The sequence below is a fragment of the Thermobia domestica genome, chromosome 13 (assembly GCF_964235325.1).
Source record: "Thermobia domestica chromosome 13, izTheDome1.hap1.1, whole genome shotgun sequence".
Lineage (NCBI taxonomy): Eukaryota > Metazoa > Arthropoda > Insecta > Zygentoma > Lepismatidae > Thermobia > Thermobia domestica.
Window position 1 is genome coordinate 33,161,621 of NC_137466.1, and position 22,834 is coordinate 33,184,454.

The 22,834-nt window shown below is 35.2% G+C and overlaps 1 protein-coding gene across 2 annotated transcripts in view; it reads left to right on the forward strand.

The window, feature by feature from the left end:
* Nucleotides 1-22,834, forward strand: part of unpg (homeobox protein unplugged) — a 185,249-nt gene that overhangs the window by 36,887 nt on the left and 125,528 nt on the right. For both annotated transcript variants that reach the window (XM_081735600.1, XM_081735601.1), the window contains one exon: nt 16,767-17,251. In XM_081735600.1, coding sequence (XP_081591726.1) covers nt 16,897-17,251 — 355 coding nt within the window. In that variant the 5' untranslated portion in view covers nt 16,767-16,896. The remainder of the gene's footprint in view (nt 1-16,766; nt 17,252-22,834) is intronic.

Below are 22,834 nucleotides of genomic sequence, written 5' to 3' on the forward strand. Positions count from 1 at the left end.
GGCTCCGTGGGACCCGTAAAGAGTAAGATAAAGGTGGAAAAAGGGGGCCCAAGAATTAGAAAAACAACTTTTCTAGGGAGCCCAAATACGCGTATTAATGCTCTCCTCCAGAAAAAATCTAAGTTACGGCGCTGGCCCTATTGTAACGTAGCTGCAGAGGTGACAAGACCTCGAAGAATGACATTTTAACAACGTATAGTTTGATGGTAGATTGGCACATAATACGTGTTACTTCCGTAACTATCATTACTGACGTATCCAACAGGAATGAAATGACTCTGTTCTGGTTAGGTACACCTTGTCTCAAAAAGGTTGAGCGCATTCTTTATTGGTGTTTTGAGGCAAAAATTTTCTAAGTCCAGCTTCGGGTATCTTCGGGAAAAAGTAAGCCAGGTTCGAACCTCCAAGCCAGCCTTTGCAATCGGGAAAAAGTTTGCAGATGTGTTTTTCTTCTTTTAAATATAATAAGACTTGTTACCAAGTGTTTAAAAAAGCAACATTGATTGAAATACTTAATGATACAATATTTCGAAACCTTTTATTAATGTCACCATATGCTTGCTTGTCATTTAGTTCTCCATACGTAATGGAGCATTTAAATACGTTAAAGAATCATTCCATATGTAAAAGAATGCTCAAAGTTAAGAAATAGAACATAATTATCGCCTGAGTACTAAAATAAAAGTCAAAATAGAACAGAAACAGCGTTTGTAATGGATATGAATGTCATAATTATCTTGAGATCCGTTATACATCGCTAGAAGCATGGCTCCAGAAGTCCTTGTGTTAGCTCATTGGTAAGCTGTCGGATTTCAAATCATAAGGTTGAGAGTTCGGTTCTCGTCTAGGTTAATGCTATTTTTTTAAATTATATTTTCCGCAATGCATGAAAAATTATATAAAATAATTACATTAAAATACATTAGTTCTGTATATATAACATAATCATTGCAGAACATATACATTAAAATACATTATATTATGTTTAAAATATAACATCTGAGATAATTTTCACAGTAGGTTGGTATTATATATGAGAATGTGAAATGCAAGTTAGGAAAATCGTTTTATAGCAATAAATAAACTATGTAGTGTATTTATTTGCAGCTATTTGTCATACAGATGTAACTTCTCAATATTCTCATTACAGCATGTCATTTACATTCGTGAAATACAGTATATTCCTACGGATATAGAAAGTGTATAAACAGAGTATCCAAAGTCGTATCCTGCTTCAAGACACATAACTTTTCCCGATCCCCTTTACGTCACGGGAAGAAACACAAATTCTCTTTAGAACGGAATGTCGTTGCTTAGAGTCTCATTCGAATACGTTGAATATGCTTTTGTATATTCATCTCTCTCTCTCTCTCTCCCTCCCTCTTTCGCTTTGTTTATGTGTGTGTGTGTGTGTGTGTGTGTGTGTGTGTGTGTTGCGGAATATCCCAAGTTGAATACAACATTTGCAAAGTATATGAGCATCATTGTCATCGAATACCAGAAATTGAAAGTCGTATTTCTTCAGATTGGGTTTGCGTGTTCATGTTAGCTCACTGGTAGAGTACGGACTTGCCAATGAAGAGGTCTTGAGTTCAAAGCCTACAGCTAATTATCATTCTTTTGTTAGTAGGATTGCACAGAAATCGGATAAAAGGAGTGGTTTACTTCTAGAAATATTTTCAGAAGCGTTTAGGTAGACCTGAAAAGGGCTGTTTTCGGGAGTTAAGGCGGGGACATTAATATTGTGTCCAAGACCCTTCTGAATTTATTACACGCTCCATTCTTCTGGGCATGGAATCTATTATATGGGTGACAAATCTATCTCCTTCACCTACCTCCAGCCATGCTTCAGAAACAAGATGCCACAGGTCATCCTGAGTTCTTGGTGGATCTGCCTCAGGCCAACTTTCCCTTAGAGTACGCTTCACTTCTGCCCACATATTTTCCATGAGATTGAGGTCTGCTCCACGAGGCGGCCAGTCGATTAAATCAATCTCAGGGTGCCCTGCGAACCATTCCTGAACCACACGGGAAGTATGTATTGGCGACTGGTCGTGCTGGAACTGAATTACACCATCAGGCTGAAATACTCGTACAGATGGCACCATGATATTACTGAAATTGTCTAAGTACTGAGCATTGTCCAGATGTCCTTCAATTCTATGGAGCTGTCCTGCTCCGCGACTGGAAATCCAACCCCAACATAAAATAGATACATGGCCACTGCGATTGCAAGCAGCCATACATCCATGGTCATATCGGGTGCCTCTCGGACGACACACAAAACGTCGTCCCTCCTTTGATGTTGTGAATATGGATTCATCTGAGAAAACTACGTTTCCCAATTGAGACCCACATTCGCCTGTGCAAACGCGAGACGGTAAATTTTGTGGTCGTCTGAGAGTTTTCCTTCACAGCAGCAACACGGCCACGTAACCTAACATGACGAAGCCTTCGCAGAGCTGTATGCTTACTACCAGGAAAGAGAGAAGCTTCCCTTAGCTGTCTAGACGTCCTTAGTGGGTCTAACCGGGCTTCGTTTACTAATCTCGCATCTTCGGCTTCGGTTGACACATGCGGACGACCAGGAGATCGTAAATTACCAGTCTGACCTGTAGCACAATATTTCCGAATCCATCGCCTTCCTGTAGAGGCCGGGACACCTACTCGCTTGCTAGCTGCAGTTGCAGAATAACCTTCCAACTCCCATAAAGCAATTACGGCTGTACGTCTATCCATAGTTACCAATGTTCTGAGCTGTGAGAAGGAAGCAATAGGTAAAAGCTAGTACCTGACGTGTGATTGGTTACTTGCACGACACGCCTATTGTGTGGAACAGCGTTGCCAGATCTAGCATAATGATGCTAGATCTAGCATAATTTGCATGTCTCTAGCATCTAGCATCGTGCTTTGAGCATCTTGCCCAAATCTAGCACAATTTCAGCAAGTTTATCAAAAAGCCGTAAAACCTGGAGATGAGAAAGAAGTTAGTCGTGGGAAGAAAAAGAACGGCAGAAATGTATCCTCTTCCATTGATTCATACAGTCGGTAAACCATACAGGCAGTCTTATTTTCCGAAGTAAGTTCGAAACGGCTTTGGGCTTTTTTTCTTTTTTGTGGCTCCACCCAGGGTTTTCTGATCCTTTAACTCCGAGGCATGGGCGGAGCTATGGGGGCCATTCTCCCCCCAACTTTTTGACAACTTCACCATCTTTATTTCTGACTTCATGATCATATTTATTCCTTAAATGACAGCTCCGAGACCGACCAAAAGTCCGCCCCCCCCCCAGCAGACGATTCCCAACTCCGCTTATGCTGCGAAGTAATTTTCTTTCAAAATATGTAAACAAAAACTTTGCAATCATTTATACGATATATACGCCATTGAGTCTGGCTACGACTCCAGTAATTTAGTTGAGTTAAAATTTTGGTGCGTGAAGTATTGAGTTCTATCCATGCATTCTTACTCTCTGTGTATTTTAAGTTACGTTATCGTATCTCAGCTTCGTTTTTTTAAACTCCTGAATTAGTAATTATGAGAATCTAGCATAATGTGACCGAATCTAGCATAAGTTCGATCAGGTTTTGGAATAATTCGGAGCATTCAACGACTCACGAAAGAAATCTGAAATGGTGCGCCGTAATAATAATATTAAAAACAGTTTTTATAAAGGAATATTAATACATACGAAAAGCTGTTTAAAGAATGAATTGTTATACTGACTTTACACGTATAAAAACATATACCATATACCAAACAGATTGAGCGATATGATGATAGCTGTTTTGAGACGAACACTTTCGAAGTCCAACTTCGGGTATCTTCGGAAAACAGTAAACTAAAGCTGCTGGTTCGAACCTCCAAAGCCAACCTTAGTAATCGGGAAAAGATGTACAGATATGTTTTTCCTTCTGTTAAATATAATAAGACATGTTGAAATGGTATTAAGTGTAGAAAAAGTAACATTGATTGAAATACTTAATGATACAATATTTCGAGACTATGTATTCACACTCTCGTTTCGTCATTGTGATTTCCATACATATGAGCTCAGTTATATTTCAGAAGCAGCTTCCGAAAAGCGGTCATGTTAGCTCAGTGGTACACCACCGAGCGTTTAAATCGTGAGTTCGACACCCGTTCAGGTGAGATTCTTTTATGATATTCTACTTTCCTCAATGCATGAAAATTATGTAAAATAGTTACATTACAATTCATCAGTTGTATATATATTTTCATATCATCAGTTGTATATATAAGTTGAATATATATATTCGTATCATCAGTTGTATATATCAGTTGAATATATATATTCATATCATTTCACGACATAAGTCTATCTTATCTTTAAAATATAACATCTGAGGTATTGACAGAACGTCGGTGTGTTATGTGTGAATATTGAATACAAATTTAAAAAATCGTGTAATAGCAATAAATAAGTTATGTAATGTATTTATTTGCAGCTACTTTCATCGCAGATAACTTCTCAATATTCGCATTACAGCATTTAGGTAGAGCATATCGAAAATCGGATCGTGGTTCAAGACAAAAAACTAGCTAACCCCAAACTGTCACGTAAGAAATTCACGAATCGCAAAAGTAAAGTGAAGTGAGAGAGAGCGGTAATTTCTTAATCGCTCTCTCTCACTCTCTCTTATCTGCATTTATACACATAAAAGTGTATGTATGTATGTTCCAACATAACTCATGTATGCCTAGAGCAGGGTTTCTCAACCTGGGAGTTGCGGCCCCTAGGGAATCGCGAAGATAGGCAGAAGAGATAAATATAGTTAGAATCTAATACCAGTAATTATTTTTAAATATTATTTTTAATTTTGTTCTGATAGGCATACTTTTATTTTTTATACACACTGTAAAGAACAATAAAAAAATAAATTTGAACATTTCCAAAGGGTGTAGAATTCGTGTTACTATTCGGTTCAAAGTCTCTTGTCGCGAATTCTGTCGTGAAATTTGAAGCTTAAAATATACAAAACGATAATCATGCCTGTTGTTCTGTATGGTTGCGAAACATGGTCGATGGTCGCTTACTCTGAGGGAAGAACATAGACTGAAAGTATTTGAGAACAAGATCCTTAGACGAATATTCGGACCCAAGAGGAACGGGAATGGGGAATGGCGGACACTTCATAACGAGGAACTACATAATTTATACGGTTTACCCAACATTGTTAGGGTCGTCAAGTCTAGGAGGCTTAGGTGGGCAAGTCATGTGGCTAGAATGGAAGAAAGTAGAAACGCTTTCAAAGTCTTGACTGGAGGACCAATCGGAAAACGACCATTAGGAAGACCTAGGCGCAGATCTTAGGGCAATATTAAGATGGATCTCGCTGAGATAAGAATACAAAGTAGAAACTGAATCCAATTGGCTAAGGATAGAAGTCAGTGGAGAGCTTTTGTGAATGCGGCATTGAAACTCCGGGTTCAATAGGCCATAGAATTAGTTAGTTAGTAGAGTTGTTTAAAAATGAATTTAAATCAAAGAGGTATGATATAAAACTAATGAGAACTGTATATAGAAATACTAGAAAAATACACATGCAACAAAACCTGCACATTGAAATACAATTAAAATTAAAACCTAATGAGATACCTAAGCATGGTGTAATTTCACTAGTGCAGCAATGCCCGGTTCAATCTTCATGACAAACATTATCAAGCCATTTTCAAATGATAAGCGATTTCTTATCTTTGTTTTAATGTTTACCATAAAAAAACACACTTTCGCACAAGTACGATATAGCAAATGGAATTATTACTTTTAAAGCAGCAATCACCAGACCAGGATACTCTTCTCTCCTCATCAGGCAGAACTTGTCCAAGTCTTTGTTACAGAAAACCAGTTGCAAAGACTTGTCGCATGATCATTCTATTATTTGGTCAAGAAGTTGTGGGCTTAGATCGGATACATTACTGGCCTCTTTAATGAAGGGGTTTAACATCCATCTTGAACCAGCACCTTCGTCGTTGGGAATATAGATATTACAGTTACTGTATCCACTGTCAGTGCCGGGCGCCGAAAAAAGGGGCTACACATTTCGGAGGAAGTGTGTTACTCATGTTAGGAAAGTGCATGTGCATATGTGTAAAATAGAAGGAAAAACGTAGTAAAATGTGCTCAAAATTAAGGAAAGGTAGGGTTTACTTTGAAAATGTTATTGAGCTTCGTGCCAACCATGGCGGCGCTTCGTAGCTAGTCTATCGAAATCACTCATATATACGGTGACATCGTACTATACTATCGCCCCGGGCGCTGATTTTCCATGGCACTGTTCACTATAAACAAAAAATGGATTCTACTATTATAGAAATAGGTATGTTAAAAATCCCACACAAGCTTATTATAAAACAAATTATAAAAGGTTCGCTGGCAAGAGCGTGTTATAAAAGGGGATCGTGATAGGAATTAGATTGAGAACTACTGGCCTAGAGTAATTTTAACCACATTTCTTATAATTTCAAAAAGAGTGCTGTCGGGTTACCTATGGTGAATGGGAGGGGGATACATATAAAAGATTGCTAGAAAATGATCGATATTAGATTCATAGTTTTCGGGGTCGCTTAGACAAATAGTGAGATTTTCAATTTCTCTTAACTCCGATTAAGCTCTCATTAGTAGGGATGGGCACGAACGACTTTTCTTTGAAACTCGCCTCGACTCGAAACAGACATCTTTGAAGTCTACTCTTGGACTCGGCGCGAAAAATATCTTCCAACTCGACTCGGATTAAAGTCAAATCGAACCAAAACGAGCAAAATCCTGTGTGTAGTCCTACCTAGACAATACATAGACAATAATTATTCTATCATCAATTATACTACTAATACTACAAAAAATAATAATAATAATAATAATAATAATAATAATAATAATAATAATAATAATAATAATAATAATAATTATTATTATTATTATTATTATTATTATTATTATTATTATTATTATTATTATTATTATTATTATTATTATTATTATTATTATTATTATGACAACACCGTGTACAAACATGAACGATAGATGGTTAGTAAAGAAATACTAAAAGCTAGTTGACTGCCGACGTCGGTAGTCATGAGGTCTACAAGGCAAAGACATCGTTCATTATCCTAAGTTGTAAGCGTCGGTGGACTACAGGTGGTCAACTATTGACCTCTCGCCAGAAATTGGTGGCCCCGCAGCGACGATCCGTGGTGGCCCCAGCTCGATTTTGAAAACTTTACTACCAGCGGCAGAGACGCGATGAAACGCCAACGAACCACAAAATTACTCTCCCAAAATATGTTAAAATGCCTATATGTGTAATTTATTTATATTTAGGTGAATCAAAAAACACAAAACAAATACCCCGGGATGGACGTGAACTATCAATATTACGATTACTAGGCACGTGTTCTTCTGACTTCCCCACGGAAACGATCATAAAAAGCTTGGTTGTTGAAGGATAAATCATTGACGTCTTAATTTAGCCAATCAGACAAACCCCTACATCTCGAGTTCTAGGAAGTGATACAGTGAACCGTTTCAGATTTATTGCTTTCTGGTGGAGTACTATCCATGCGCAAAATTTGAGCATAATAGCCGACATGCATCTTCGGTGCGTCTTATCTTTAGTACAATTTTAACCAAAGATGGTGTGGGTAAATGTAAATTTGATCCACGACCCACTATCACCCACCATCCAAATGCCCCATTGGCCAACTCTGACCCATCAACCATCGTGGTCCACTCTGACCCACCACCAACTATGAACCACTCTGAACCATTGCGACCAACTCCGACCCACCAAAACCCATCGACATCAATTCTGACCGATGACCCACATCCTCCTCTCCATTGACTAAAGAGGTTACACTTCTAATAAAACAAGACTGTGAAATTATCACTTATCGGAGTTTGAATTTCTACCGTCAATGGCTCAAACTCCTCTCTCTTACAATACTGGTGGGTCTGAACTTTACGATATATAATGGCAAAGTGTTTCTCATCTTCCGAATTAAAATGAATTTAAATTTATCATATATCATTATTTCTTTGTTGCCTTACAGACACATTTCAGTAGAAAATAGGGTGAAATTTGAAAGTTTCGAATCAAGGAAAAGTAGACCAACGTAAAAAAAAAAAAAGAGAGAGAGAGAGAGAGAGAAACTAATTTTCTATATAATTAAGCATGCCGTACTAATTGAAAATGCCCATGTAATTAAGTTTAGAATGCAAATTTTATGGCCATTTTTCTCTAACTTTATGGCTTGATTGCCTTATGCTCGGAACGCTCCATATATTAAACACCAGCTTCAGCAATTATAAATAGAAAGCAGTGGGTATAAAACTCAAAAAGAACTTTAGTTTGCATTACTCAATTTGTTTCTCAACTAATATCAATCGTTTTTGATTATTTTTACAAATCAACCCACTACCAATTTCCAATATATAGAAAATGCACCCCCGTCCCCCCGCTCATAAAAGACAATTTTAAAAATGCCAGGACATATTCTCTTTATTTTTAATAAAGAGTTATATGCTGAATTTCAGCTCTCAGTTGAACGGCTTGTGAGATACTAAATTTTTCGCAAAAATTCGGACTTCTACTCCCCCTAAGGATATGTATTATAATGAAAGTGACACGCGTATGATAACTTCCCAGTTGGGATTGGAGCCTGGTATATACCAAACGTCAATTCATTTGACTTTGCAATTTGACCGTGATGATTACGCAGACATAGTTACTTTCAATTTTTTATGATACATATCCTCATTTCATATGTTACAGATGATTCAAAAATATTTTTTCAAGCAGTTAGCTCATCTAGAATCTCACAGGCTGCATCCCAAAATCCAACTCCTACTATCCTATGACAATCCAAAAGTGACTGAACTTTTTTTATTAGGAACAAATGACAAAAGAAAAATGGAGATTTTGAAAGTAAAATGTAGAAAAGCTCGGTGCCCCCAATAACTACATATTTCTCCGCCCCTTCATCCCGAACTTAAAAATAAAACTTAATTCGAATATGGTTAATTAGTGAATTTATTACAGTTAAACTCCACTCACTACATGCTACAGCTACAACTATGTAACAAAAAATAACAACTGTGCAGGGGTGCCCACAAGGGGGGCTATGACGCAAAGTGCGTCATTGAAATATTTGGGGGGGTTAAAATATCTGTATAAGTATGTTTGAGGGAGAGTAAAAATTAATCGAAAAGAATATTTTTTCATGGAAGAACACCTACGGGTAGACAATTGGGGGGGTGCGTCATGGACATAAGGGGGGGCACCACTGCAACTGTGAAACATGTTCTGAATTACTATTAGATTTCTTACGCTATTATTAAACATATTAGAATAGTAAAAGAGGATTGTTCGTGAAATAGTATATTTGCTCTTGATTTTTAACTTTTTCATACGAAAAAAAAATAAAATTTTATTCAAGTTTTAAACTTTGCACTCTACAAATATGTTGCCCTCTAGGCAATGGGACTAATGTGAAATGTGGACTAATGTGGACTAATGGGAAATGCTGCACTGTTAGCAGCGCTCAAAACTTACGATTCGATTCTAATATCGGTTGATTTCGATATCTTTATGTCGCTACGTAACCACCCTGGGTGCTAATGGGAGCTTAATTGGACTTGAATTGAAAATAGAGCTATGCACTTAAGCGACCACGAAACTATGGATTCGATACTAATATCGACCCGTTTCTAGCATTTTTGATATGTATCCCGACAGTACTCTTTTTCCAGACAGTAAGAAATATAGTTAAATTTGCTCTTGATATATCAGAATCATGTTGAAAAACACAGATAAATTAACTTTTATATTCTGTATAAATAGAGAGTGGGCGAGCGAGCGAGCGAGAGAGGGCGACTCAAAGCATCACCACTTCCACATTGCAAAAGCACATATCAGGAATTGAATTGAAAATCTATGTAAAGACTTTCTGCTGTGGCATGCTTCATAAGGACAATTCCAGTCTGCTCACGTGACCTTTGGGGTTCATGATATTTTTTTCGAGCGTTCCGACTTTGGATTCTCTGTTTATACCCTCTGTTTATGCATCGAGTCACTTTTCAAGAACATAAATGACATTCTGTATTATGAATGTTGAGAATTACTCTCTATATGACAAATAGCTGCAAATAAATACATACATGATTTATTTATTGCTATGGAACGAGTTTCTTAACTTGTATTTACATCCTCATATATAATACCGACCTACTGTGAAAATTAACTCAAATGTTATATTTTAAACATAATAATTACTATGTTCTGCAATGATTATGTTATATATACACAACCTATGTATTTTAATGTAATTATTTTATATAATTTTTCATGCATTGCGGAAAATATAATTTTAAAAAAAGCATTAACCTAGACGAGAATCGAACTCTCAACCTTATGATTTGAAATCCAACAGCTTACCGATGAGCTAACACAAGAACTTCTAGAGCCATGCTTCTAGCGATGTATAACGGATCTCAAGATAATTATGACATTCATATCGATTACAAACGCTGTTTCTGTTCTATTTTGACTTTTATTTTAGTACTCAGGCGATAATTATGTTCAATTTCTTAACTTTGAGCATTCTTTTACATATGGAAAGATTCTTTAACGTATTTAAATGTTCCATTACGTATGGAGAGCTAAATGACAAACAAGCATATGGTGACATTAATAAAAGGTTTCGAAATATTGTATCATTAAGTATTTCAATCAATGTTGCTTTTTTAAACACTTGGTAACAAGTCTTAACATATTTAAAAAAAGAAAAACACATCTGCAAACTTTTTCCCGATTGCAAAGGCTGGCTTGGAGGTTCGAACCTGGCTTACTTTTTCCCGAAGATACCCGAAGCTGGACTTAGAAAATTTTTGCCTCAAAACACCAATAAAGAATGCGCTCAACCTTTTTGAGACAAGGTGTACTTTCTACGAACGACGGAAGCAATGAATGTAAACCTTCTATTGAAGTCCTGGTTTGGAACATTTAGCTCCTAACAAAGTGTCTCGGTGTCTCGGTCTCCCACACAGAAAATTGTACATTAGTGCAGAAAGGTACCAAATTTCACATAAGTAAATCCCCACGCTAAGCGGATTTGCATATCCAGGCTCCTAACTATGAAAATATTTACGATCACTCCAACCCCAATCATTTCACAGATTCAACCTGTTGTATATAAGTTATTAGGACATAAAATTGAATGTAATTTATACGAAAAACCCTTTTATGCATTGCAAGACCTGTAACGTCCAAATATTCACCACAAACTTATAGTTGTATCGACATAAACAAACAAACAAAATAAAAATAAAAGTGTGGAGCAGGAAACCACTTTACACAAAAGTCAAAAGAGGTTATTGAAGGCATACGAACTGGTCGAGCGGTTTGGGTGACTAGTCTGTCAATCAGAAGTTTATGTGTTCAAACCCTGTAGAAAATATTCGTTTTGTTTTTTTTTTCTTAAAAGTGTGTTCCTATTTTCATCAGAGGACTGAGAACATTTCTTTGAATAAATCTTTGGAAACTACTTTTCTCTCAAATTCGATTAGAAGCGAACATTATATGAATTGCAAATCTAACATCCACAGCTGAGAACAAAATATTAAGTATGTTCAATATGTCATTATTATCCTTTGATTTGTAGTGAAAAACTAATTATAAGCATTGACAATTTCAGAAGATTCTCCCCCGGTAATGGTCAAGATATGAATGAGAAAAAACTGATAAAACATTATTAGTCCATTTGAGCATGATCGAAGATAACTTATGGCCACGAAGGGGAAATTTATGTCGACAGGATCTCAAATTCTCCGACAGGTCATGCCCTGAAATCTTCACTGTTTGAAAGGTATCCTTAACAAATAGAATATTATATTTATTTCTCCTTCTACGTTTTGAAATGGAAAAATCATAATTTTAAATAGAATTATAATACGATAAGCATAAAGATTTATACAACTAATGAAGTAAATATCCTTGTGTAAGTTATCGATTTCTATTCGGATTAAAACTCGAATATTCGTTTGCATCACATTTTAAAGTAAATCCTCTCTATATATAGTTCCTACTGGAAAGCATGTTTAACTCCAATTACTTAATCAATATTTTTAATAATATATTTTTATTGTAATACTCTTACTATTCAATGTTGTATGCACTTAATTTCCCAAAGCAAAACCTCACAAATGTATAATTGACTAGTAAATATTATCAAATAAATTATCATTTAGTTTACGTAAACATTGCATCGCCTGATTTGAAACTTCGTATTTTAAATAATAATAATAATAATAATAATAATAATAATAATAATAATAATAATAATAATAATAATAATAATAATAATAGTAGTAGTAGTAGTAAAATCATAGCCATGTCTTTATCAGAATTTCAGGCTTAGTCAATAAATGAATTCAACATAGTCTCTATTCGAAGCTCTATTTAATCGAATCAGATAGAAATACGAAGAGGAACTTCGAGAACAGGTAAAAGAAAAATGTTACTTTGGTGGGTTTGAAAGTAACTTTTAAGAGTTTTTTTTTTTTTTTACAATTACAGACAAATGCCTTGGACACTATTTTCTTTTCTTTAAGTTAACTGATTCACCGAACGTATCTGACATATGAGTAACTTGTCTCTATTTTCTACTCGGTTATACACGTTTTACAATCTTTTCCATTAACCTTGAACGACAAGAACACGAACACAAAAACATCCACGTAGGTATGACAGTTAAAATTCCTAACTTCCCCCACGGGGAATCGAACCCGGAACCACATACACCTGAGGCACACGTGCTAGCCACTAGACCAGCGGGAAGAACAAATAAAATGTATTTTGTAGTGTCTGAAGTTTATAGCTATTTCACCCTGTTGTAGTATGTCTATTGATTTTTTAATGTTTACCGTATTCGTTACTTTGAGGAATGATATATATTATTGATATAGGTTTTATTACATATTCGGCCATAAATATTATATAAATTATCAGAATTATTCATGATCTTCCATGGAAATTCACTGGTGCATGCGCAGTAGAAACAGAAGAACACAATTTTCTGATGTTGGTCAGAACGCAAATTTCTAACAGGCTGTCTGAATTCCTTGGTGGAAAGCAGTAGTTACCAACCTAGGGACCTGCAGCTTCCTCCTGAGTAAGCATGAAGAGCGAGTAAGGTGGCGAAAGCTACTGGCATAAAAGAATTGTGCAATAAGTAAATAAAGCACTATTTATTATGACTTTCAAATTCAGCTTGACAATTTTATAATTGCCGTTTTACAAAAACATCATATTGCACTAGGAGGGTATGCAAAAGTTTTGCTGGAAATAAATATAAATTCCTGGATGATGATGATGATTATTATTATTATTATTATTATTATTATTATTATTATTATTATTATTATTATTATTATTATTATTATTATTATTATTATTATTATTATTATTATTATTATTATTATTGGTCTCCTACTTCTTGGCCAAGATGTGAAATATTCACTACCTTCTTCATACCGCTAAATCAATTTCTTCACTGTTTTCTCGTCACAGCTCATACCCCTAGCTATCTGAATGGCAATTTGTCTAATTGTTGCTCGACCTATGATTTTCCCTCGCATAGTAACAGATAGTTTTCTACAGCTTTTAGAGCGAGGTATTTTGACAACCTGTAGAAATTTGCATTGTGATTCGTATTAGCAATGACAGTAAAGTGGATATTTCTGTTCCTACTGTGCATCATCAGTATCATTATATCAGAAGTATTCCGCCATTACCAGCGGGTCACTTACCGCAGCTGAGAAGCTGCCATGCTCCACGATCTTCTGTTAACCTCTCCATCTTCACATACGATTTTTCTGTTTTGATATCGCCAATAGCCTAATTCTGTTTCTATATAGTCTAATTCGTCCTCTCCCTCTCTTCCCTGCCACCATACCCCTCAAAATACTATTTCCTCCATCCTAAAGGCTCTTTTCGCCATTTCTATCCTTGCTTTTATTTCACGTTCGCATGTCAAATCATCACTAGTAATTGTACTCAGATATCGAAAACTAATCACTTGTTGTTTTTTCCCGCTCCTACTTCTATATTTCACACCGATCGCTTCGTTTCAATCACCATGGATTTTGTCTTTCTAACATTTATTTTCATCCCATATTCTTCACAAGCCTTTCTCAAGTTTTCTACATCTTATTAATTTTCTTTTTAGATTCTACAACAACAACCATATCAACCCCAAACCGTATACACCTCACCATTCTATCTTCTACGGAAATTCCATCTTCATTATGTAGACTCGTTTTCGTTATCTCTTCTAAATAGTTATTAAATAAAATATAATCGGCGGAATATAGCCCTATAATCTCTGTTGAACTCATCTTCCAATTACACTGTCTGTCTACTGCGCATGCACCAGTGAATTTCCATGGAAGATCATGAATAATTCTGATAATTTATATAATATTTATGGCCGAATATGTAATAAAACCTATATCAATAATATATATCATTCCTCAAAGTAACGAATACGGTAAACATTAAAAAATCAATAAACATACTACAACAGGGTGAAATAGCTATAAACTTCAGACACTACAAAATACATTTTATTTGTTCTTCCCGCTGGTCTAGTGGCTAGCACGTGTGCCTCAGGTGTATGTGGTTCCGGGTTCGATTCCCCGTGGGGGAAGTTAGGAATTTTAACTGTCATACCTACGTGGATGTTTTTGTGTTCGTGTTCTTGTCGTTCAAGGTTAATGGAAAAGATTGTAAAACGTGTATAACCGAGTAGAGTATAGAGACAAGTTACTCATATGTCAGATACGTTCGGTGAATCAGTTAACTTAAAGAAAAGAAAAAAGTGTCCAAGGCATTTGTCTGTAATTTGCAAAAAAAAAAAAAAAAAAAAAAAAAAAAAACTAACTCTTAAAAGTTACATCTAAACCCACCAAAGTAACATTTTTCTTTTATCTGTTCTCGAAGTTCCTCTTCGTATTTCTATCTGATTCGATTAAATAGAGCTTCGAATAGAGACTATGTTGAATTCATTTATTGACTAAGCCTGAAATTCTGATAAAGATATGGCTATGATTTTATTACTACTACTACTACTACTACTATTATTATTATTATTATTATTATTATTATTATTATTATTATTATTATTATTATTATTATTATTACTACTATTACTATTACTATTATTATTATTATTATTATTATTATTATTATTATTATTATTATTATTATTATTATTATTATTATTATTATTATTATTTAAAATACGAAGTTTCAAATCAGGCGATGCAATGTTTACGTAAACTAAATGATAATTTATTTGATAATATTTACTAGTCAATTATACATTTGTGAGGTTTTGCTTTGGGAAATTAAGTGCATACAACATTGAATAGTAAGAGTATTACAATAAAAATATATTATTAAAAAAATTGATTAAGTAATTGGAGTTAAACATGCTTTCCAGTAGGAACTATATATAGAGAGGATTTACTTTAAAGTGTGATGCAAACGAATATTCGAGTTTTAATCCGAATAGAAATCGATAACTTACACAAGGATATTTACTTCATTAGTTGTATAAATCTTTATGCTTATCGTATTATAATTCTATTTAAAATTATGATTTTTCCATTTCAAAACGTAGAAGGAGAAATAAATATAATATTCTATTTGTTAAGGAAACCTTTCAAACAATGATAATTTCAGGTCATGACCCGTCGGAGAATTTGAGACCCTGTCGACATAAATTTCCCCTTCGTGGCCATAAGTTATTTTCGATCATGCTCAAAGTAGACTAATAATGTTTTATCAGTTTTTTCTCATTCATATCTTGACCATTACCGGGGAGAATCTTCTGAAATCGTCAATGCTTATAATTACTTTTTAATTACAAATCAAATGATAATAATGACATATTGAACATACTTAATATTTTGTTCTCAGCTGTGGATTTTAGATTAGCAATTCATATAATGTTCGCTTCTAATCGAATTTGAGAGAAAAGTAATTTCCAAAGATTTATTCAAAGAAATGTTCTCAGTCCTCTGATGAAAATAGGAACACACTTTTAAGAAAAAAACAAAACGAGTATTTTCTACAGGGTTTGAACACATAAACTTCTGATTGATAGACTAGTCACCCAAACCGCTCGACCAGTTCGTATGTTTTCAGTGACCTCTTTTGACTTTTGTGTTGTAAAGTGGTTTCCTGCTCCACAGTTTTTTGTTTTGTTTATGTCGATACAACTATAAGTTTGTGGTGAATATTTGGACGTTACAGATCTTGCAATGCATAAAAGGGTTTTTCGTATAAATTACATTCAATTTTATGTCCTAATAACTTTTATACAACAGGTTGAATCTGTGAAATGATTGGGGTTGGAGTGATCGTAAATATTTTCATAGTTAGGAGCCTGGATATGCAAACCCGCTCAGCGTGGGGATTTACTTCTGTGAAATTTGGTACCTGATATACTGACTCGGGTTCTATTCTGCAACAAACTTAGCTACTCAGTAGCGTTGGATACCGGTACTGGTTCCTTTCTACAAAGAAAGAGAAATAACATTTTAGAAAATAAATTTAGCAACTCTGAAACAAGAGACGAGCGATTTCCATAAGAATAGCTTGTGTATAGCAGTGGTTTGTAGAGGGTGATATGTGTTTGTGCAGAGCGGTGGCAACTGTTGTGTGATGTTTTGTTCCCTGTATTGCAGATATCCAGGGCGATGGAGTGTTAGTGACTTAAGCGTCGACAGTCCAAGAAAATGTCTGAAAAGAATTCGACATCTACAACATATACCAGAAATGTGATTAGAAGTGTGTGGACAGGTATATGTGCACTACATGGGTGTTACAACACCTGTGAAAAGACTGCAGTCGCCTTGTAAGTGTCCAAGAAAACGTTATAGACAATTCAACGAAGACAAACAACGCGCAATGTTTGACACATTGTGTACAGTAGAATTCAACATACATTTGCAGAGAATAATCCATGTTCAAAATGATAAGACACATCGTCTACACAGAAAAGATATTGCGTTACACGAAAAATCGTTTAAGTACCACGTACTAGAGGAAAGTAACAAAATACAAGTTTGTCGTGAAGAATCTTGCAGACTTTATGACAGGGATGCAAATAACCACTCGTCCGGGGCGAGTGATTCCTCGGTGTGGGCAAGTATTAAATATCATACCCAAGGTAAGTAAATTATTTCTATTGTGGGATATAGACTAGTAGCCTTTTCTCTTGGGTGAGTAAAATTTTGTTGCTTATTTGCATACCTGCTTTATGATGTGCCAGAGAAATGAATAAGGCGTTTGTGAAAGTTAATATTAGAGAGCAAATTACTTCGTGATATGCTAAAACAAACCAAAAGTAGGATATGATTAATTAAGGTTGAAGAAAGAGGGGTATTAAGTGTTACAAAATTAACTATTCATTATGATGAACAACCGCGTAACAACATTTCGAATATAGGAGGGGGCAAGTCTTTTTGTTGCACCCCTCTCTCAAAAGCCCCCCTCCCCCATCACAGCGCGTAATTTCCACTGATCTTTACAGTATTACTGTTTGTATTTTTTTTTTTCGTGTGTGTGGGAAAATAATTGTAATTTACGAAAACAGCTATACATTTGAAAAATTAAAATATTAGACTTACTTGAAGTAATGACACTTTCTTTACCCACCCAATGTATTCATTCAACACAAGAGTCGTACATAAGTAAAACTAGTAGACCTCATTTGATTTGCCTCGGGATACGTATGAATTACAGTTTACTATTAATTAATCACTAAATAGTACGACACGATTGTTCCGTATACGTTCGGCACTAAAGCCACATTCTCACTCTTCAGAACTCATAGGCTGAAGACATATCACAACGACAATTTTTTTTTTTCTAAAGTGATCAACAGATTCTCACAATACACCTACAGGCACACTTTTCTTATTTTACTTTTACAACACATTAATCTTCAAATGTTTCAGTACATAGATTGAACTGCACTTTGTATTGATATGCCGGACTAGAGATGCAAAATAGCCGGATTTTTAAGACGTGCTTTATTTTCATTAAAAAAGCGGCTTTAGGAAAGACAACGGAAATTTTCGCTCTTTTGATACAACTAGGATCTCATAAGTCCCACGTTGGTTGCCTAACCATGATATCAAGTTCTTGAAATTTATACATCTTGAAATGTGTTTTGTTCGGGTTGCTTAAAGTCAAACTGACAAACAAGAAAAAAGTATCACCGCCGTTCCAGAAACATTATTGTTTCAGATACTCTTCAATACCTAATGTTGGAGCCGAAAAGGCTTCATAATTTTGTTCATATTTCAGAAGAAAATGTTTCACTAATAGCAGCAGCATAATATGATTTAGTTTAAGGAACTGGAGCAACAAAGCTTAGTGCGGTGGCTCTTATCTTTTATTTTTCTTCAGAATACTTTTTTTTTAAGTTAGACCTTAATGGGAAAAGAAAGCTGGAACACACTGTTGTTTCTTCGCTAAATATGAAATATTAAAAGAAATAAATCCCAAGCCAAAAAAGCATGGAAAAGATATTCGTTTTTTTTTTTTAAGTTTTTTTCGAGACCTTAAATCATTATTCAGAACAGTTATTATTCCCACCACTAACTTTTCACTAGACCTTTTTTTTTTTTTTTTGTCAAACATTATTCTAAGAACTGTACAAACAATTCGCGTTCGAACTAGAAAACCCTATACACTAACCCTTTTGAGATTTCCACTTTTTAAATTAAATTTTAGACTTTCAGTCAAGAAGTTATTGCGTCGAGACTATTTATCGTAGAATCATGGTTCATACCCCGTTTTATTCGGAATTATGTATCTAAGGCAATAAAATTCCTGTCCAAATTCGGAAAAAAGGATTTTTTTTTAAAAAAAATCCCAATTTCCTGCGAATTTCTTCCCTCCGGTACACAACATGGGCATGCAAATGTTACAAAAAAAAAAAAAAAAAAAAAAAAAACTTTGCTTCATTCCAAACAACACGAGGTATGAACCATGATACTGGGGTAAATAGTCTTGGTGCTAAAATTCATTTACTATTTTTTCCTAATATTTACTATCAACAAGCTCTAGTGTCAGTCAAGACTCTTTATCGTAGGATCATAGTTCGTAACTCTTTGTATTTGTAATGAAGGAATGTTTCCAACTGTACCATTTAAATTTCCCCATTATGTACCAGAAGTGAAAAAATCCTGCTCAAATTGAAAAAAAAAATTGTCAGGAAAAAAATAACCTTTTTGAGAATTTCCTCCCCCAGATCATTCTAGCGCCACGGCAGTGGCACAGTTCGAAACGTTACTTCATTACAAACAAAATGAGGTACGATCCATGGTCTACAATGAACACTCTTGACGCTAAAGCTTATTGAATAACAATACATTAGTAACTATTACCCAAAAATGGGAAGGGAAATTTAGTAAATCAGCTCTAGCATCAAGACTATTTATTCTAGGGTATGTGTAACAATGGAGTGGGGCGACAACGAGAATCGTGTCACAGCGCTACACAAGGTGGACCTTCCAAAGTCACGGATCTTCGTTAGCCTGAAACCCCTGCAAATCAGTAAACAATTTGTTTTCCGCATCATTTAGCGTTACAATAAAACCGAAACAGCAGCGTAGTGCCAGATCGCGCACAGTGAGGACACCAAAGGCAGTTAAAGCCGTAGCTGCAAGGATTCGACGAAAACCCGTCAGTACTAAATCAGTGATGTTCCGAGAGATATCCATTTCGCGACCATGTCACGAGGGCTCAAACTGGAAATGGGATTCAGAGCCTACAAAACGTACAGATCACTCCCTGATTCATGCGTTAGTTACGTCAGCAGAGCGTGGTGAAAGCCAGACGTCTTCTTAAGCGTTACGCCGAAAATGGTATAGGACAATTCTCTTTTCCATCGAGAAACTGTTTACAGTTGAACAGTTCTTTAATGCTCAAAATGACCGTGTGTACACATCATCATCCTGCTGAACGTGTTTGTAGGGTTCATAGGACTCATCATTCAGCATCAATCATGGTGTGGTAGGGATTGAGCGTCAACGATAAAACACAGCTCAATTTTCGTGAGCAAGGCTTCCGTGTACATAGCCAACTAGTGTGTAGTGTTTGAGCCCATTGTGAAACTACTGAGTACCACCTAACCTCCAGTGTTCCCCAACCAACAATGGATCTTTCAACAGTATTCTGCTCCTACTCAGAACGCACAGTCTACACAGGATTTGCTACGTGTCAACGTCCCAAATTTCATCTCCACTTCAGATTGGCATCTAGCGACCCGGATCTGAACCAGCTTGACTACGAACTATGGTTAGTGCTTCAATTAATTTCTTCCAAGAAGTGATCACTAATTTGGACTCCCTGAAGAGCATTCTGGTCCAGGGAGCCCGCCACTTCCCCATCAACACCGTTTGCAATCACAATGACGAATAGCCTGCCAAACTCTACTCCTATATCAGGTTCAAGTAAGACATATTGAAAACTGATTCGTGCTCTTAATGCTCCCCACTGCATGCATCATCTTACAAAATGATATCAATATATCATCAACATTGTGTCTGTATTTCATTTCCAAATTTCTGACGGTATTTATGAATTAATTAGGCATACTACGTGGTCCTTATTTTTCGATTTCCAAACTTTTTGAGTCTCTCCCCCTAAAACAATTTCTTATCAGTCCAAAGTAGTTTACGAAACAATTTAGTTGAATAATGATAGATGTTGCCGTAAGGGACTTCAAGCTCTGATTGCACTTGCAGAATGCAATATGAAACAAAAGTATCTTGTTAGTTCGGAATGGCTAGAGAGAGTGAAACCACACGTTGGATAGGGGTAACGAAGGTAGATTCGTATTTACCACTATATAACACCATCATGGTCGTAATCTTAAAATCCACCATTTTGGTTTTAGATCCAATTTTATAATAGGAATAGGGTCATGGGATGAATCGTTTTGAGGTTCTGCACCACAAACACCATACGACATTATTTCCAAATTATCTCTAAACTTCTGATTGTGATTATCTTCATAATATATGCGTACCAACTTTCACTAGTCTTTCCACACTTACAGTGTACTTTCACCTCATATATTATAACTACATTCAAAATATAAGATTGCTTGAGGCTCTAATGATATTATTTTTTGAATTTGGGAAGGCAGTCACAGGCACCTAGGACCTTCTTCTGCCAATTGGGAGAGCCACTGGCAACAGGGACGACAATAGCGGCCTGAGCAGCCCATTTGTTCAACTTCTGTGAGTATTACTAACGGACAACATGGAAAATGATTATGAAGGACAGCACTGGACGTTATGGTTCCTCTGCTATTACTTTTTCCTTATTTTAGAACTTTTTAAAATCATTATTTTCTTCTTAATTTGCTTTTTATTAGTATACTTGTTTGTGAGACAAAAAATATTTATTACTTCATGCAAAAGAATAAAGTAAATAATTAACGAAATAATAATAATAATAATAATCCAATGTTTTCTTTAGCTGCCGAAAATGGGATACAAAACTTATAAATTCTGATGGATATATATAGTATTCGAAGTGGAAAAAAGCAGAGGCAATATGGTTTATTACGATTTTGACTCGACATACCGGCTATCTAAATGTGGAAATGCAGTTAGGGTATGGTACCTAAAAGATTGCATTTCTGTTTATATAATGACCGAAAAACTATTGGAGAGCTTCTCTGTGGAAACGGGAAGGGGGATATATAGAGACTTTGATCGCCCGCGAACAACTTTTTGGAAAAAAAAATTAAAAATATCCTCTTATGTTGTATTATAGAAAATTATACACGAAAATGCTCAAAAAACGAATGAGGATTATTTATTAATAATTTCCTGTGGGAGAACTCTAGGTCCACTTGATTGTGGGGTATTCCAAACCCCAGAAATGTCCACTCCCACAGTAGACAACCCTAAATCTGCCCATGCTCAAAACACGTCATTTATATGCATTAAGGCAAGAATACACATTCGTAAGAAATAAATAATTCAATATGCCACATCAAAATATAAACTAGGTGAACTTCTTCGAAAGCACCTTATTTTAAAAACGAAAGGTAGGAAAAAGATAATAAAAATGTCGATGTTGTCACCTTAGAAATTACTTCTACATAAGAAATAAAATATTTTAAGTGCAAATCTATTTGTCAATTACAGTATATAAAAATGAATTTATTAAAGGTATTTAGCATCTACTTTGCAGTGACGGTATGTTTTAATCATTGAAAAACCAGAGAGGGTATGCCTTCATCACTGAAAAACCAGAAGCGGTATGGCATACCACCGCATATCATCTTACTTCGACCAATATATATATATATATATATATATATATATATATATATATATATATATATATATATATATATATATATATATATATATATAGATAGATAGATAGATAGATAGATAGATAGATAGATAGATAGATATAGATATAGATATATATAGATTGGTACTATTTGCAATACGCGACAGGTTTAGATGTTTGAGGAGCATGATAGTCATATAGGGTGGCGAATCTGTGCGTTGAATGTATTTCCGCGTTGAGTTTACAGAATTATAGAATAATGAAGACAATCTATTATGAAGTGAAAACCAACTTCTATGAGAACCGGTCCAGTCACTGTTCTAGTCTATCGAGTAACCTATACTAACCTAACCTAATATAAACTAACTTAACCTAACCTAGCAATTTTTAATGTTTATATTAACTGCATTTTTGTAGGTTTGAA